The sequence below is a fragment of the Oncorhynchus kisutch genome, linkage group LG6, assembly GCF_002021735.2.
Source record: "Oncorhynchus kisutch isolate 150728-3 linkage group LG6, Okis_V2, whole genome shotgun sequence".
Lineage (NCBI taxonomy): Eukaryota > Metazoa > Chordata > Actinopteri > Salmoniformes > Salmonidae > Oncorhynchus > Oncorhynchus kisutch.
The window spans coordinates 38,569,392-38,588,300 of NC_034179.2; the positions used below are offsets into that span (position 1 = coordinate 38,569,392).

At 48.2% G+C, this 18,909-nt stretch overlaps 1 protein-coding gene across 6 annotated transcripts in view; it reads left to right on the forward strand.

The window, feature by feature from the left end:
- The first annotated feature begins 12,888 nt into the window (after nucleotides 1-12,888).
- The window catches only part of LOC109892812 (rab GTPase-binding effector protein 1), a 39,432-nt gene continuing 33,411 nt past the window's right edge, over nucleotides 12,889-18,909 (forward strand). For 3 of the 6 annotated variants that reach the window (XM_020485601.2, XM_020485602.2, XM_020485604.2), the window contains exons 1-2: nucleotides 12,890-13,066; nucleotides 14,799-14,927. In XM_020485601.2, the coding sequence (XP_020341190.1) occupies nucleotides 13,021-13,066; nucleotides 14,799-14,927 (175 nt within the window). In that variant the 5' untranslated portion in view covers nucleotides 12,890-13,020. Of the gene's footprint in view, nucleotides 13,067-14,798; nucleotides 14,928-18,909 lie in introns of all 6 variants that reach the window. The other 3 variants (XM_020485603.2, XM_031826706.1, XM_020485605.2) reach the window with 2 other exon arrangements.

Here is an 18,909-nt window from a genome sequence, read left to right on the forward strand (position 1 = left end):
AACGGTCAACTAATCAAATCAAAGCATATTGTATTGGTCACATACACATGGTTAGCAGATGTTATTGCTTGTGCTTTTAGTTCTGACAGTGCAGCAATATCTAAAATGTAATCTAACAATTTCACATCAACTACCTAATACACACAAATCTAAGTAAAGGAATGAAATAAGAATATATACATATAAATACATGGATGCGCAATGACAGAGCGGCATAGGCAAGATGCAATGGATGGTATAAAATACAGTACATACGTATGAGATGAGTGATGCAAGATATGTAAACATTATTAAAGTGGCATTATTAAAGTGACTAGTGATCCATTTACTAAAGTGGCCAATGATGTCAAGTCTGTATGTAGCCAGCAGCCTCTCTGTGTTAGTGATGCCTGTTTAACAGTCTCTCGGTCCCAGCTTTGATGCACCTGTACTGACCTCGATTTCTGGATGGTAAGCGGGGTGAATATGCAGTGGCTCGGGTGGTTGTTGTCCTTGATCATTCTTTTGGCCTTCAATTAATAGAATCAATGTATGGATCCACTAAGGTAGGGTCATAAAGAGAATGGTTGTCAATATGATCTGATTTGTTAGCTAGTTGCTATGAATGATTCAGAAAGCACACTATATATTAAAAAAAAGGTGAAAATGGTGCTGGAGGGGATGGCTGCCATTTTACAGGCTACTAACCAACTGTGCTATTTTGTTTGTTTTTTCACATTGTTTGTAACTGTTTTTGTACATAAAGTTGCTGCTACCATCTCTTATGTCCGAAAACAGCTTCTAGACATCAGAACACAGATTACTCACCTCGAAGTGGACAAAGATTTTTTCATTAATGAGTCTGACAGGCCCAATTCCCTGTCATTTGTGTGAGGAAAAGGCAAAGAACAGAGGGAGAAGATCAGGGTGACTTGTGAGGATTCGGAGACGAGTGAGTAAATCGGCACTACCATCGGTTCTATTTGCCAACGTGCAACCACTGGAAAACAAACTCAATGATCTACGGCCAAGACTACCCTACCAACGGGACATTAAAAACTGTAATGTATCACAGAGTCGTGGCTGAACGATGACACAGATAATATAGAGCTGGCTGAGTTTTTTGTGCATCGGCAGGACAGAGCAGCTACGTCTGGTAAGACGAGGGGCGGGGCTGTGTGTTTGTTTGTCAATAACTGCTGGTGTGCGATGTCGAATATTAAAGAAGTCTCAAGGTATTGCTAGCCTGAGGTAGAGTACATGATGATAAGCTGTAGACCACACTATCTACCAAGAGAGTTCTTATCTATATTACTTGTAGCCGTCTATTCACCACCACAAACCAAATCTGGAACTACGACTGCACGCAACGAGCTGAAAAAGACCATAACCAAACAAGAAAATGCTCATCCAGAAGCGGCGCTCCTAGAGGCCCGGGGACGTTAATGCAGGCAAACTTAAATCTGTTTGACCTCATTTCTACAAGCATGTCACATGTGCAACCAGGGGGGAAACAAACTCTAGACCACCTTTACTCCACACACAGGGACGCATACAAAGCATACATCTCCCTTGCCCCCCATTTGGCAAATCAGACCATAATTCTATCCTCTTGATTCCTGCTTACAAACAAAAACTAAACCAGTATGTACCAGTGACTCACTCAATATAGAAGTGGTCAGATGACGCGGATGCTACGCTACAGGACTGTTTTGATAGCACAGACTGGAATGTGTTCTGTGATTCATCCAATGGCAATGAGGAGTATGCCACCTCAGTCATCCCCACAGTGACCGTACGTACATATCCCAACCAGAAGCCACAGGCAACATCAGCACCAAGCTAAAGGCTACAGCTGCCGCTTTCAAAGAGTGGGACACTAATCCGGACGCTTCGAAGAAATCCTGCTATGCCCTCAGACGAACCATCAAACAGGCAAAGCGTCAATACAGGACTAAGATTGAATCCTACTACACCGGCTCTGATGCTCGTTGGATGTGGCAGGGCTTGCAAACTATTATGGGCTACAAAGGGAAGCACAGCCATGAGCTACCCGGTGACGTGAGCCTAACAGACAAGCCTTTTATGCTCGATTTGAGGCAAGCAATACTGAATCATGCATGAGAGCACCAGCTGTTCCGGACGACTGTGTGATCACGCTCTGCGTAGCCGATGTGAGCAAAACCATTAAACAGGTCAACATTCACAATGCCGCGGGGCCAGATGGATTACTAGTGTGTTCTCAGAGCATGTGCTGACCAACTGGCAAATGTCTTCACTGACATTTTCAACCTCTCCCTGACCGAGTCTGTAATACCTACATGTTTCAAGTAGACCATCATAGTCCCTGTGCCCAAGAATGCGAAGGTAACCTACCTAGCACTCACGTTGGTAGCCATGAAGTGCTTTGAAAGGCTGATCATGGCTCACATTAACACAACATTAACATTATCCCAAAACCCCAGACCCACTCCAATTCGCATACCGCCCCAACAGATCCATAGATAAATCGCACTTCACACTGCCCTTTCCCACCTGGACAAAAGAAACACCTATGTGAGTCAGTGTTCAACACCATAGTGCCCACAAAGCTCATCACTAAGCTAAGGACCCTGGGACTAAACACCTCCCTCTGCAACTGGATCCTGGACATCCTGACGGGCCACCCCCAGGTGGGGAGGGAAGGCAACAACACATCTGCCACTCTGATCCTTAATAACGGGGCCCCTCAGGGGTGCATGCTTAGTCCCCTCCTGTACTCCTGTTCACCCACAACTGCATGGCCAGGCACGACTCCAACACCATCATTAAGCTTTCTGACGACACAACAGTGGTAGGCCTGATCACCAACAACGATGAGACAGCCTATAAGGAGGAGGTCAGAGACAGTGTGGTGCCAGGACAACAACCTCTCCCTCAATGTGAGCAAGACAAAGAAGATGATCGTGGACTACAGGAAAAGGAGGGCCGAACAGGCCCCCATTAACATCTACGGGAATGTAGTGGAGCAGGTCGAGAGTTTCATGTTCCTTGTTATTCATATCTGTTACGTTCCCCAGTTTATGTGTTGTAGTTTGTGTATTTGCATGTGTTTATTTCAGGAAATGGCTTCCTGAAATCCCTCAAGCAGCTGATTGGTCGACTCCATGGCTAATTGGAGAGCTGACCCCGCCCCCTCGTCAAGACACAGCTGTCTCCAATGACCCATTCCTTCTGAAGCTATATAAAAGCCAGTGTTCTGTTCACGAGAGAGAGATTTTGGGAGATAGAGATTTTCTGGGAGGTCATTGCAGAGATTTTGCTAGAGAGATTTGCTAGAGATTTTTGGAGGTAGGGATTGCTGAGAGAGATTTTGATAGAGGTTGATTTTGCTGGGAGTTCATTGCTGGAAAGTGGTATGTTCTGTGAGTTTGTTGCTCAGGTAGAGCTTATTTGATGTCCTTTGTTTCTTAGTTTGTCTGTAAAATTGTTTAATATTCTGTTTCATTTGTTCCCAGGGGAGAAGGGGAAGGCACCTTGGGAGTGCTTAGGCAAGAGGCCGGCGGGCATACATATACCCGTAGTATATTCACTGTCTAGGCACACTAGGTAAGACCTGGGCGGACCACCCCCTGTATTTTGGTTAGGGCACCAGGTGGTGCTAAATTAGGTAAGTAGTGGGTAGGCAGGTAAGATAGGGGAGGGGGGGCTTTGAGATTTACTTTCTTTGCTTTGGTTCCGTCCAGCCCCTTTTCCCCATATTACCGTGTAAAGGAATAAAGTCCTTGTAAACGGTACCACATTCTGCCTGTTCTCATTCTTACGCGCACCTACAGTCCATACCTTTTTCACTTCACGGAGAGTTTAATTGTAGCAGGGTGTTGCGTTCCCTCTTCATAGAGGCGTGCGTAACAATATCACCAACAAACTGTCATGGTCCAAACGCACCAAGACAGTCATGAAAATGACACAACAACACCTTTTCTCCCTCAGGAGACTGAAAAGATTTGGCATGGGTCCCCAGATCCTCAAAAATGTCTTCAGTTGCACGATTGAGAGCATCCTGACACGTCGAAAAATCGCCTGGTATAGCAACTGCTTGGCATCTGACCATAAGACGCTATAGAGGGTAGTGCGTATGGCTCAATACATTCCAGCCATCCAGGACCTATATACTAGACCGTGTCAGAGGAAGGCCCAAAAAATTGTCAAAGTCTCAAGTCACCAAAGTCATAGACTGTTCTCTCTGCTACTACACGGCAAGCGGTACCGGAGCTTTTACGCAGCAGCGTAAAAAAGGGGGGTGGGGGGGCACACAATGCAAATAGTCCGGGTAGCCATTTGATTACCTGTTCAGGAGTCTTGTCCTAGACTTGGCACTCATGTACCGCTTGCCATGCGGTAGTAGAGAGAAAAGTCTCTGGCTGGGGTCTTTGACAATTTTTAGGGCCTTCCTCTGACAATGCCTGGTGTAGAGGTTCTGGGTGGCTGGCAGTTTAGCCCCAGTGATGTACTGGGCCATACGCACTACCCTCTGTAGTGCCTTATGGTCAGAGGCCGAGCAAATACCGTACCAGGCAGTGATGCTCTCGATGTTGCAGCTGTAGAACCTTTTGAGGATCTCAGGACCCATGCCAAATCCTTTCAGTTTCCTGAGGAGGAATAAGCTTTGTCGTGCTCTCTTCACGACTGTTTTGGTGTGTTTGGACCATTCTAGTTTGTTTTTGATGTGTACACCAAGGAACTTGACGCTCTCAACCTGCTTCACTACAGCCCCGACGATGAGAATGGGGCGTGCTCGGTCCTCCTTTTCCTGTATTCCACAATCATCTTCTTAGTCTTGGTTACGTTGAGGGATAGGTTGTTATTCTGGCACCACCCGGCCAGGTCTCTGACCTCCTCCCCTGTATCCGGCACATGTGACAAATAACATTTGTTTTGATTTGAAAGTATGTGGACACCCCTTCAAATGAATGGATCCGGCTATTTCAGCCGCACCCGTTGCTGACAGGTGTATAAAATCGAGCACACTACCATGCAATCTCAGTTGACAAACATTGGCAGTAGAATGGCCTTACTGAAGAGCTCAGTGACTTTCAACGTGGCACTGTCATAGGATGCCACCTTTCCAAAAAGTCAGTTCATCAAACTTCTGCCCTGCTAGAGCTGCCCCGGTCAACTGTAAGTGTTGTTATTGTGAAGTGGAAACGTCTCGGAGCAACAACGGCTCAGCCGCAAAGTGGTAGGCCACAAAATCTCACAGAATGGGACCGCCGAGTGCTGAAGCGGGTAGCTCGTAAAAACTGTCTGTCCTCTATTGCAACACTCACTACCAAGCTCCACACCCCCTCTGGAAGCAATGTCTGCACAAAAACTGTTCGTCAGGAACTTCATCAAATGGGATTCCATGGCCGAGCAGCCACACACAAGCCTAAGATCACCATGCACAATGCCAAGCATCGGCTGGAGTGGTTTAAAGCTCGCCGCCATTGGACTCTGGAGCAGTGGAAATGCGTTCTCTGGAGTGATGAATCACACGTCACCATTTGGTAGTCTGATGGACAAATCTTGGTTTGGCTAATACCAGGAGAACGCTACCTGCCCGAATGCATTGCGACAACTGTAAAGTTTGGAGGAGGAAGATTAATGGTCTGGGGCTGTTTTTCATGATTCGGACTAGGCCCATTAGTTCCAGTGAAGGGAAATCTTAATGCTACATCATAGAATGACATTCTAGACGATTCTGTGCATCCAACTTTGTGGCAACAGTTTGGGGAAGGCCCTTTCCTATTTCAGCATGACAATGCCCCCTGTGTGAGATGTTCGACGAGCAGGTGTCCACATACTTTTGGTAATGTAGTGTAGGTTGACTCTCAATGTGTTATTATTTTGGGTGAAAGCACCACATACTAAATGAAATCATGACATCTAGAATATGATCTCTAGGCTGATATACGTACACTCAGTGTAGATCCCAGTTAAGCTACTATCATCATCGTTACCATCATCATGCAACTCCTCCGTTATGTTCCATTAGTGTTCACACATGCGTAGTGAGCTGTTTCTCCACATTGTGAAATGTTGTCTGGAGGCTGGTAGAGCTTTGTGAGTCAACATGACATGGCGGCAAATTCAATATACAAGAACCATTTGAACAGTTTGCTATTACAGAGGATGAAGGAGCGGAAAGAGCGTGGAGATGTGGAAATTGACAGTGAGGAAAAAAGAAAGGAGCTGAGTGTAGGGGGAACTGGTGTGGTGAGGAAAATTGGCAAAAATAAAAAATCTACTCCTGTAGGTCAGAAATTGAACCTAATGAGAGTGAGGATGAATTACCTGCGGTGGCAGGTGCGCTGACGACCACGAGTTAGGACCTTGTCCAGATTATGACAAAGATGATTCTGACCCAGTGGGCGTAGACTTTTTGGACAGAAAAGATCCTAGCCATATGGCTGATCCATATGTGGAGTCAGGTTGGATGGAAAAGAGGTTGGGCACTGTTGAATCGTGAGAGTAACTTGAAGTGGACTCATGATTATTTTTTTGAGGCTTCCATCCAGAGGGAACCGGCACTCTGCACCACATACTTCGGGACTTGCTTTGTTTTCCAGAGCAGGGTGTGATCACTGGAGTGGCGTTAAGTGTTGAGGAGGACGAACTGTTTGATGTGATTCAGGCCCGGTGGAGCGTGTGGTGAAACAGGGAAGACGGTCTGTCCTGCTGTTTTGAAACAAGCTTGGCAATGTGCGGGGGCACCGGTTAGTTGAGATAATTGAGGTAATATGTACTTGTAGGTAGAGTTAAAGGGACTATAAACAGAGTAGCAGCAGCGTAAAAGAGGGGTCTGGGTAGCCCTTTGATTAACTGTTCAGGAGTCTTATGGCTTGGGGATAGAAGCTGTTTAGAAGCCTTTTGCAGTAGCAGAGAGAACAGTTTTTGACTAGGGTGGCTGGAGTCTTCGCCAATTTTTTGGGCCTTCCTCTGACACCGCCTGATATAGAGGTCCTGGACAGCAGGAAGCTGGGCCCCAGTGATGTCGGAATCCAAGCAGTTGCCATACCAGGCAGTGATGCAACCAGTCAGGATGCTCTCGATGGTGCAATTGTAGAACATTTTGAGGACCTGAGGACCCATGCCAAATCTTTTCTGTCTCCTGGGGGAGAATAGGCGTTGTTGTGCCCTCTTCACGACTGTCTTAGTGTGTTTGGACCATGATAGTTTGTTAGTGATGTGGACACCAAGGAACTTGAAGCTCTCAACCTGTTCCAATACAGCCTCGTCGATGAGAATGGGGGTGTGCTCTGTCCTCCTTTTCCTGTAGCCCACAATCATCTCCTTTGTCTTGATCAAGTTGAGGGGGAGGTTGTTGTCCTGGCACCCCACAACCAGGTCTCTGACCTCCTCCCTATAGGCTTTCTCATTGGTGATCAGGCCTACCACTGTTCTGTCATCGGTAAACTTGATGATGGTGTTTGATTCATGCCTGGCCATGCAGTCATGAGTGAACAGGGAGTACAGGAGGGGACTGAGCATGCACCCCTGAGGGGCCCCCATGTTGAGGATCAGAGTGGCGGATGTGTTGTTACCTACTCTTACCACCTGGGGGTGGCCTGTCAGGATTTTCAGGATCCACTTGCAGAGGGAGGTGTTTAGTCCCAGGGTCCTTAGGTTAGTGATGAGCTTTGTGGACACTATGGTGTTGAACACTGAGCTGTAGTCAATTAATAGCATTCTAACGTTTTCCTTTTGTCCAGGTGGGAAAGGGCAGTGTTGAGTGCAATAGAGATTGCATCATCTGTGGACCTGTTGGGGTGGTATTCAAACTGCAGTGGGTCTAGGTTTCTGGTATAATGGTGTTGATGTGAGCCATGACCAGCCTTTCAAAGCACTTCATGGCTACAGACGTGAGTGCTACGGGTCGGCAGTCATTTAGGCAGGTTACCATAGTGTTCTTGGGCACAGGGACTATGGTGGTCTGCTTGAAACATGTTGGTATTACAGACTCAGGGACAGGTTGAAAATGTCACTGAAGACACTTGCCAGTTTATCAGCACATGCTCGGAGCACACGTCCTGGTAATCTGTCTGACCCTGTGGCCTTGTAAATGTTGACCTGTTTAAAGGTCTTACGGAGAGCGTGATCACACAGTCGTCCGGAACAGCTGGTGCTCTCATGCATGTTTCAGTGTTACTTGCCTCGAATCGAGCATAGAAGTAATTTCGCTCCTCTGGTAGGCTTGTGTCACTGGGCAGCTCGTGGCTGTGCTTCCCTTTGTAGTCTGTATTAGTTTGCAAGCCCTGCCATATCCAATGTTTGTCGGAGCCGGTGTAGTACGATTCAATCTTAGTCCTGTGTTGACGCTTTGCCTGTTTGATGGTTCGTCAGAGGGCATAGCGTAATTTCTTATAAGCTTCGGGTAAGAGTATAGCTCCTTGAAAGCGACAGCTCTACCCTTTAGCTCAGTGCGGATGTTGCCTGTAATCCATGGCTTCTGGTTGGAGTATGTACGTACGGTCACTGTGGGGACGACATCATCGATGCTCTTATTGATGAAGCCAGTGACTAATGTGGTGTACTCCTGAATGCCATTGGAAGAATCCCGGAACATATTCCAGTTTGTACTAGCAAACAGTAGCTGTAGCTTCATCTGTAGCTGCTTCATCTGTCAACTTTCTTATTGACCGAGTCCTTGGTGCTTCCTGCTTTAGCTTTTGCTTGTAAGCAGGAATCAGGAGGATAGAATTCTGGTCAGATTTGCCAAATGGAGGGCAAGGGAGAGCTTTGTACGCGTCTCTGTGTGTGGAGTAAAGGTGGTCTAGAGTTTTTTCCCCTCTGGTTGCACATTTAACATGCTGATAGAAATGTGGTATAACTGATTTGAGTTTCCCTGCATTAACGTCCCCGGTCACTAGGAGCGCTGCCCCTGGATGAGCGTTTTCCTGTTTGCTTAATGCCGTATACAGTATACAGCTCATTGAGTGCGGTCTTAGTGCCAGCATTGGTCTGCAGTGGTATATGTACAGCTCTGAAAAATATAGATGATAACTCTCTTGGTAAACAGTGTGGTCTTCAGCGTATCATGAGATGCTCACCGGAGGTAGAGTAAAACCTCGAGACTTCCTTAGATTTCGTGCACCAGCTGTTGTTTACAAATATATATAGGCCACCGCCCCTTGTCTTACCAGAGGCCGCTGTTCTATCCTGCCGAAAAAGCTTACAACCCGCCAGCTGTATGTTAATATTGTCATTGTTCAGCCTGGACTCGGTGAAACATAAGATATTACAGTTTTTAATGTCCCGTTGGTATGATATACGTGCTTGTAGTTCGTCTATTTTATTATTGATTTATTGTACGTTGGCTCATAGTACTGATGGTGAAGGTAGATTACCCTCTCGGCGATGGATCCTTACAGGGCACCCGGACCGTTGTTCATGGTGTCTGGAGTAAATCCTTCCCGTCCGACTCGTTGAAGAAAATAATTCCTCCAGTACGGGGGAGTAATCACTGCCCTGATATCAAGAAGCTCTTTTCGGTCATAAGCCATGGTGGCAGAAACATTATGTACAAAATAAGTTACAAATAATGCGAAAGAACATACACAATAGCACAATTGGTTACAGGATCGTAAAACCGCGGCCAACTCTTTCGGCGCCATTACTGTGTCAGTTATCCAGTTATCCTGTGAGAACCTTTGTACCAAACCCATTACAGCGTTTTAAGTGGCAAACTTATGGTCATGTTGCAGCAGTGTGTTGGAGGGAGATTTTTATATGTGAAGTGTACACGAGGGCATGAGACAAAGGAATGTGTAGTGTTGAGGGAAAAAGCTGTGTGTGTTAACTGCAAGGGAACCCATGGTGCTGGAGATCAGAAGTGTCTGATGAAAGAAAGGCAGGTCGAGGTTGCCAGGATCAGAGTAGAACAGAAGGTGTCCTTTGCTGAGGCAATCAAGAGAGTAATAAAGGAAGATGGGTCCAGGGCGAGGGATCCTTAAGAAGCTCCCTGTGAGTAGGCCGTGGCCAATATAGAGTGATAGGAATACTGTGTTTCTTTAAGGTTGGCTTCTTAGCGTTCATAGCCACGGTTATTTACTGTACCACAGAAATAGAACGTAAATCACAGAAAATAAATGTTGTGGTGGCAGGGAAGTACTTGGGTGTACGAGATTTTACTGCAGAGGAGTTACAAGGTGTGTTAAACGATAGTGTTCTGGCTGCTGGCCTGATGTTGGATCAGATAGGGCCAAGTAGTGGAATAGTGGTGAGGTTTTAATGGGTGTAGGGTTAGTTGGTAGGGCAATTTTTCTTCCCTTTTCCCCATCCTTTTGCCCTTCTCTTTTGTGTCATGAAGTGTGAGGAATTCACACTCCAGAACAGTAGGTGGAAACCAATGATGTGTATTAACTCTGAATGACTGACAGGGGCTGCTGTATTTAACCCACTGCACAGCCATTTTGGTAATCTTGTACTAAAAATATTTAGAAATGCATTTATTAATGTCTACATTTGCCTTTGACACATGTATTATATCACAGACACCTTAATGCATACTTTAAATTATATTATGCGAGTAAAACATGAAAATATATTTATTTCCTTAAAGTTATTTATTTATTTAGGTTCTAATGTTACTGTCCCCACTACAAGAACAAAATACTACAATTAATTTAATTGTGTCCTTGAAACATTTAATTGAAATATTGTAGAATTCCATTCATTCCTATGGAGGACTGCTCATACTCGGGAGTGCCAATATGGCCGACCGGTGGCTTCGAAGCCTCTCAATGGCCAATACATAGCATCAGCAATCCAGGGTTTATATACGTAATTGGCGGAAACACAGGAGCCTCACAATCCAGTACAGTAGGTAGATCAATATCAATTTCTGGTTTTGCTCTTAGGAACAGGGCACAGTTGAAGTTGAAGATTCCGTGTGTTTGTGATGCCTGCCATTTGGTGCATGGCAGACCCAGTGGGGAGCGTGGTGAAACAGAGGAGTCACTGTCAGTCCCTTTGAGTGTTGAGTCAGTCTCTACCCAACAAAGTCATGTAAGGATATATTAGTTATCCTGTTAGAGCTTTTGTGCCGTATCCACTGCATTGTTCCATGGTCATGTTGCAGCAGTATATAGGAAGGAGATTCCAAGATGTGGGAAGTGTGCTGGAAGGCATGGGACATAGGATTGTGTAGTTTCGGTGGATAAAGTTGTGTATGTCAATTGTAGGGGTGCCCATGTTGCTGGAGATCGGAAGTGTCCGGTGCGAGAGACGCAGGTTTAAGTGACCAGAGTCAGAGTAGAGCAGAAGATTGTCATATGCTGAGGCAGTGAAGACATTAGAGGAGGATGGTTCCACCTTTCAGTTGGTTGCGATCCACCAATACAAATGTAAAGAAGAGCTGCTTCTTGTACTGGCTATACAAGTACTTAGTAGTGGGGATGTTTGTGTTGTAGCTTCAATGAGCAAGGCAGAGGCAAAAGGCCTGATATGGACAGTGATGGTGCAAAGATGGCGGGAGCAGTGGAATATAGATACTAAGGGCAGTCATTTATTTCAAGTACAGAGGAAGTCTGGGAGGGGAGTTCAGCAGGAAAGGACAGAAGAGGGGAGGCGGGGACACAGCCGGTCACTTGAATAATTTACCTACTTATTTACAGATTCTCATTTAGCTCTCTTGTAGCTTTGTCAACTATGTGTGTGTTTTCTATACCTGTTCGCACCTCTTCTCTGTAGGCTTTACAAACACTCCCCACCCCTTGGCTGCAATTCTTTTAATTTAGTGTACCCTGCGAGCACAACCCATGTGGAATTCCGGGTCTCTGGCAGCATTTGAAACTGCCTATTTGCTGTCAAGAACATCAAGTTCATCTCAGCCTTAGCTGCCTTTCAGTACCTTGACGTTTTGGCCCTGACGGAGACATGGATCACCCCAGAGAACACTGCTACTCCAGCTGCTCTTTCTTCATTTAACTATGTTTTCTCTCATAGTTCGAGATCACCTGGTTGTCATGGTCGTTGCAAAGCTTCCAGTCGAAGCTCGCATCCACTACAAGACCATGGTGCTTACCTATGGAACAGCAAGAGGAACTGTCCCTCCCTACCTTCAGGCTATGCTCAAACCCTACACCCAAACCTGAGCACTCTGTTCTGCCACCTCAGGTCTCTTGGCCCTCCCACCCATACGGGGAAGGCAGCTCCCGCTCAGCCCAGTCCCAACTTTTTACTGTACTGGCTCCCCAATGGTGGAACCAGCTTCCGCCTGAAGCTAAGACAGCAGAATCCCTGCCCATCTTCCGAAAACATACCTCTTCAAACAGTATCTTAAATAATCGTCCTCATCCCCTCGAAAATAAAGAATAAAAATGTATCCTACCTCTTCAAACAATATCTTAAATAATCCTAAAATTACCCGGACTTGCACTTGACCCCCCCCCCCATTCTAGCTCTGACTCTACTGATAGCTATGTTACTGAGGAAGAAAATGTACTTTCTACGCCTGTGACATGTGGTTGTCCCACCTAGCTATCTTAAGATGAAAGCACTAACTGTAAGTCGCTCTGGATAAGAGTGTCTGCTAAATACTATAATGTAAATGTAAAATGGATAAGACTTTAAATGTGATAGGAAAGCATCCAACGGGAATGTGATTATTGCAAGGAAACAGAGACAGTGGGGCATGTATTGATACCGTGTGGGCAGTATGAGAGGTAAAGAGAGGCTGAGATCTAGTATAAGGGAGAAGGAGATACAGTCAATTTTATATTGAGTATGTTGAAAATAGTATATTGAGTAGAACTTCCATCGATACAGTCGCAAATATTTTTTAAAGAGAAACAGGGCTGGCTGGTAGGATTTAGTTTCACCCTGTCGCTGGCACACACTGCAGTGCACTAGGTGGCAGTAATGCACCATAACGTTGTATGCCAACCGCCGAAGAAGAAAAAGAGCTGTTTCTCCAATTATGTTGCCTTCCATGTAGCAGGCAGACTGTTTTCTTGGACACTTCTATCTAGTTTTCTCCTACACCAAGCTGGTTATAGCATTTCCACCTCCCTGGAAACCATGGCCGAACAGGCCACGGAATCCGCCCGGCAGCCCCAGCACGACGGTAAAGTTTGTTCTTCTTTTGGAAGTATATGATGACGTTTCGAGCTAATCCAGATACTATAAGCGGCCTGTGAATCTTCGGTTTAGCTAGCACCATCACCCGACGTGTCACCAACCTTACCTATACTTGGCCATTATTTCACAATGGATGTATATAATACATAGCGAGCTTCACGGGGACCAAACTAGATGTGCATACTTTTTCAGAAAATACATGTATCGTTACATTTTGCGCGATAAGAATGGCATATGATTGCTGACCCACCTGTCTGGATCTATTTTAGCCACAGACGACGCTTAACTAGATAGTCGAACTGTGTTGATGCTAACTACGTTAGCTAGCTAGCTGTCATTGTTGTTTTGCAGCGCTTGACAGTGTATGCGAGTTATTCGACGGAGTGGAAGTTGGATAGTGGTGGTTATATTTGTACATGTAGCAAACGTTTTTGAAAACAGTTTTTATTGACGCATGAATATTCAGTCATTTAGTTCTCCATCCCCTGCCCTGGTTTGCAAAATGTAGCGTCTAGCCCTAAAGTTATACAGGTAACGGTTTGGGGACGGGCCAATGTATGACGTTTTGCTCCAGACTAGTTTAGTTTACTAGCAAGCTAGTAACGTTAGCCACACACTCCACAGATACATTGTAAGCCAACATGTCTTTATACATTGAGCCTATGATTGAATTGAAAGGATTATTTTTCTCTAACTAGCTACACCAAATCTGGTAAAGGAGATAATGAAATGTGTCGTGACAATGCCGGTGTTTACATTAATTTGCGCATGTGCCCGGTGATTTCAACCGTAGTACCGACGCTCTAAAAAGTCGGATAAATAATACTTTACTGTGGATATTTTGTCTAAAATTCCAACCCACTGAAGGACCAACCGCAGACATTAGGTAGATTTAAGTTCAAATGCAATTTTATTTAACATTCAGGCATGCTTTCCAATCATACTGATTTATTAGGAAACCTACGTTTATGCTCTCCATAACGACTGAGATTGGTCTGTTGTCTTTTTGAGTAGTGAGTTAGGCTATGCATTATTAAGAATGGGGAAAAACTGTACAGTATGTAGCCTAAAGCTAGTGGACAGATGGGCCTATACCTCAAGTAGGCCTAAAGCCCCAAATCATCAAAGATTGGAACTTGCAACTAGTGTACTTTCTGCGCTGGAAATTGACTCTAAGAAGTAGGCTATATAACCATTATGTTGGACACCGGGGAAGTTACTTTTCAGGCACCCCATGTTGTTTTATATGTATAAACTTGAATCTCTGAACAACTTGGAAAACCTCGAGTTTGTTCTTTGGTAGGCTCTTGTCATAGATCTTTGTTTATTTGCATGTCTTAATGGTCAAACCTTTTGCTGACACTGTCAGTATGCCAATACAATCATTAATAGATCTTGCCCCTAGAATGCTGCTTTGTATTTTGTACTGCACAGGTGTCATCCTTTTTGATTGGCTACAATTAGTGAGATTGATTTGCTCATTGTCCACCAGTTAGACCTCCATTTATTGCATGCTATAAAAAACACCAACCGTGCTTATTGTTGAAGTGAAGACCAAATTACCCTCCCACACAGTCCTGCCTGGGCAATACTTTTTTTGACCAGATTCCCCCTTAAAATAAATAACATCCCCTCTTTCAGGCTGCTGGTTGTAAAGAGAAATACCTTTTTTATTTCTGGAAGTTTCTTTAGTGTTCTTGTTTTGTCCTCTTCCTTAGTGGTGCTCCAGCAGCGAATGGCAGCCCTGGAGCAGGAGAGAGCAGAGTTCTTCAAGCTCAAACAACAACTGGAGTCTGAGTTCAACCAGAAACGGGCCAAGTTCAAAGAGCTCTACATGTCCAAAGAAGGTGACTGTTCAATGTAGGGGTGTGACCTGAATTAGGGATCATTAACATTTAGAATTTTAAAAAGAATTGAAACACCCCTCAGCCTACAATTTCCATTTCCCTGCAGAAGTCTAACATAATAAAAACATCCCCATCAAAAGCTGTCTTTTTATGCTAGAGATATATATTTTTTTGCATGGGTTGCTTCTCAATCCACTGCATCCACTGATATCTCCCTTCTGCATCTGGTAGAAGGAAGAAAGAAAAAAAAACTTAACCTGACTCAACCTGTCCTGCTGGCTTTCAGCAGATTCTGCTCTTCTGAAGTTGCTGGTAGTAGGCTACGCGAGGAGGAGGAGGTAGTAGGCTACGTGAGGAGGAGGTAGTAGGCTACGTGAGGAGGAGGTAGTAGGCTACGTGAGGAGGAGGTAGTAGGCTACGTGAGGAGGAGGTAGTAGGCTACGTGAGGAGGAGGTAGTAGGCTACGTGAGGAGGAGGTAGTAGGCTACGTGAGGAGGAGGTAGTAGGCTACGTGAGGAGGAGGTAGTAGGCTACGTGAGGAGGAGGTAGTAGGCTGGAGGAGGAGGAGGAGGTAGTAGGCTACGTGAGGAGGGAGGAGGAGGAGGTAGTAGGCTACGTGAGGAGGAGGAGGAGGAGGAGGAGGAGGAGGAGGAGGTGGTGGTGGTGGTGGTGGTAGTAGGCTACGCGAGGAGGAGGAGGAGGAGGAGGCAGTAGGCTACGCGAGGAGGAGGAGGAGGGTGGTAGTAGGCTACGCGAGGAGGAGGAGGAGGAGGAGGAGGTAGTAGGCTACGTGAGGAGGAGGAGGAGGAGGTAGTAGGCTACGTGAGGAGGAGGAGGAGGAGGAGGAGGAGGTGTGGTGGTGGTGGTGGTGGTAGTAGGCTACGTGAGGAGGAGGAGGAGGAGGCAGTAGGCTACGCGAGGAGGAGGAGGAGGAGGAGGAGGAGGAGGAGGAGGTGGTAGGCTACGCGAGGAGGAGGAGGTAGTAGGCTACGCGAGGAGGAGGAGGAGGAGGAGGAGGAGGTAGTAGGCTACAGGAGGAGGAGGAGGAGGTAGTAGTAGTAGTAGTAGTAGTAGTAGTAGTAGTAGTAGTAGTAGTAGTAGTAGTAGTAGTAGGCGGCGGCGGCGGCTACGCGAGGAGGAGGAGGAAGTAGGCTACGCGGAGGAGGAGGAGGAAGTAGGCTACGCGAGGAGGAGGAGGCGGCGGCTACGCAAGGAGGAGGAGGAGGAGGGTAGTAGGCTACGCGAGGAGGAGGAGGAGGAGGAGGAGGAGGAGGTAGTAGGCTACGCGAGGAGGAGGAGGGGAGGAGGAGGAGGAGGAAGAAGAAGTAGGCTACGCGGAGAGGAGGTAGTAGGCTACGTGAGGAGGAGGAGGAGGAGGAGGAGGAGGTAGTAGGCTACGTGAGGAGGGAGGAGGAGGAGGTAGTAGGCTACGTGAGGAGGAGGAGGAGGAGGAGGAGGTGGTGGTGGTAGTAGTAGGCTACGCGAGGAGGAGGAGGCAGTAGGCTACGCGAGGAGGAGGAGGAGGAGGAGGAGGAGGTAGTAGGCTACGCGAGGAGGAGGAGGAGGAGGCAGTAGGCAGTAGGCTACGCGAGGAGGAGGGGAGAGGAGTGGTAGTAGGCTACGCGAGGAGGAGGAGGAGGAGGTAGTAGGCTACGCGAGGAGGAGGAGGTGGTAGGCTACAGGAGGAGGAGGAGGAGGAGGAGGAGGAGGAGGAGGAAGTAGTAGTAGTAGTAGTAGTAGTAGTAGTAGTAGTAGTAGTAGTAGTAGTAGTAGGCGGCGGCGGCGGCGGCGGCTACGCGAGGAGGAGGAGGTAGTAGGCTACGCGAGGAGGAGGAGGAACGTAGGCTACGCGAGGAGGGGAGGAGGAGGGGTAGTAGGCTACGCGAGGAGGAGGAGGTAGTAGGCTACGCGAGGAGGAGGAGGAGGAGGTAGTAGGCTACGCGAGGAGGAGGAGGAGGAGGAGGAGGAGGAGGAGGTAGTAGCTACGCGAGGAGGAGGAGGAGGAGGTAGTAGGCTACGCGAGGAGGAGGAGGAGGAGGAGGAGGAGGAGGTGGTGGTGGAGGAGGAGGTGGTAGGCTACGCAAGGAGGAGGCGGTAGTAGGCTACGCGAGGAGGAGGAGGAGGGAGTAGGGTAGGCTACGCGGAGGAGGAGAGGAGGAGGTAGTAGGCTACGCGAGGAGGAGGAGGAGGTAGTAGGCTACGCAAGGAGGAGGCGGTAGTAGGCTACGCGAGGAGGAGGAGGAGGGAGTAGGCTACGCGAGGAGGAGGAGGAGGAGGTAGTAGGCTACGCGAGGAGGAGGAGGAGGTAGTAGGCTACGCGAGGAGGAGGAGGAGGAGGTAGTAGGCTACGCGAGGAGGAGGAGGAGGAGGAGGGTAGTAGGCTACGCGAGGAGGAGGAGGTAGTAGGCTACGCGAGGAGGTAGTAGGCTACGCGAGGAGGAGGAGGAGAAGGAGGAGGTGGGAGTAGGGCTACACGAGGAGGAGGAGGAAGAGGTGGGAGTAGGCTACGTGAGGAGGAGAGGAGGAGGAGGAGTAGTAGGCTACGCGAGGAGGAGGAGGAGGAGGTAGTAGATACGCGAGGAGGAGGAGGTAGTAGGCTACGCGAGGGGGAGGTGAGGAGGAGGAGGAGAAGAAGGAGGAGGTAGTAGTAGGGGCTACGCGAGGAGGAGGAGGAGGAGTAGTAGTAGCGTACGCGAGGAGGAGGAGGAGGGTAGTAGGCTGACCGAGGAGGAGGTGGTGGAGGAGGAGGAGGTGGTAGTAGCCTACGTGAGGAGGAGGTAGTAGGCTACGCGAGGGAGGAGGGTAGTAGGGCTACGCGAGGAGGAGAGGTGAGGTAGTAGGCTACGCGAGGAGGGAGGTAGTAGGCTACGCGAGGTGGAGGTGGAGGAGGAGGAGGAGGAGGAGGAGGTAGTAGGCTACGTGAGGAGGAGGAGGAGAGGGTAGTAGGCTACGTGAGGAGGAGGAGGAGGTAGTAGGCTACGCAAGGAGGAGGAGGAGGAGGAGGTAGTAGGCTACGCAAGGAGGAGGAGGTAGTAGGATACGTGAGGAGGAGGAGGAGGAGGAGGTAGTAGGCTACGCGAGGAGGAGGAGGAGGTAGTAGGCTACGCGAGAGGAGGAGGAGGTAGTAGGCTACTCGAGGAGGAGGAGGTGTAGGCTGCGAGGAGGTAGTAGGCTACGCGAGGAGGAGGAGGAGGTAGTAGGCTACGCGGGAGAGGAGGTAGTAGGCTACACGAGGGGAGGTAGTAGGCTACGCGAGGAGGAGAGGAGGTAGTAGGCTACGCGAGGAGGAGGAGGAGGAGGAGGTAGTAGGCTACGCGAGGAGGAGGAGGAGGAGGTAGTAGGCTACGCGAGGAGGAGGAGGAGGTAGTAGGCTACGCGAGGAGGAGGAGGAGGTAGTAGGCTACGCGAGGAGGAGGAGGAGGTAGTAGGCTACGCGAGGAGGAGGAGGTAGTAGGCTACGCGAGGGAGGAGGAGGAGGAGGGGAGGAGGTAGTAGGCTACGCGAGGGGAGGAGGAGGAGGAGGAGGAGGTAGTAGGCTACGCGAGGAGGAGGAGGAGGGGAGGAGGTAGTAGGCTACGCGAGGAGGAGGAGGAGGTAGTAGTAGGCTACGCGAGGAGGAGGAGGAGGAGGAGGAGGAGGAGGTAGTAGGCTACGTGAGGGAGGAGGAGGAGGAGGAGGTAGTAGGCTACGTGAGGAGGAGGAGGAGGAGGTAGTAGGCTACGCGAGGAGGAGGTAGTAGGCTACGCGAGGAGGAGGTAGTAGGCTACGCGAGGAGGAGGAGGAGGAGGAGGAGGTAGTAGGCTACGCGAGGAGGAGGAGGAGTAGTAGGCTACGCGAGGAGGAGGAGGTACTAGGCTACGCGAGAGGAGGGGAGGAGAGGAGGTAGTAGGTACGCGGAGGAGGAGGAGGAGAGGAGGTAGAGGCTACGCGAGGAGGAGGAGGTAGTAGGCTACGCGAGGAGGGAGGAGGAGGAGGAGGAGGA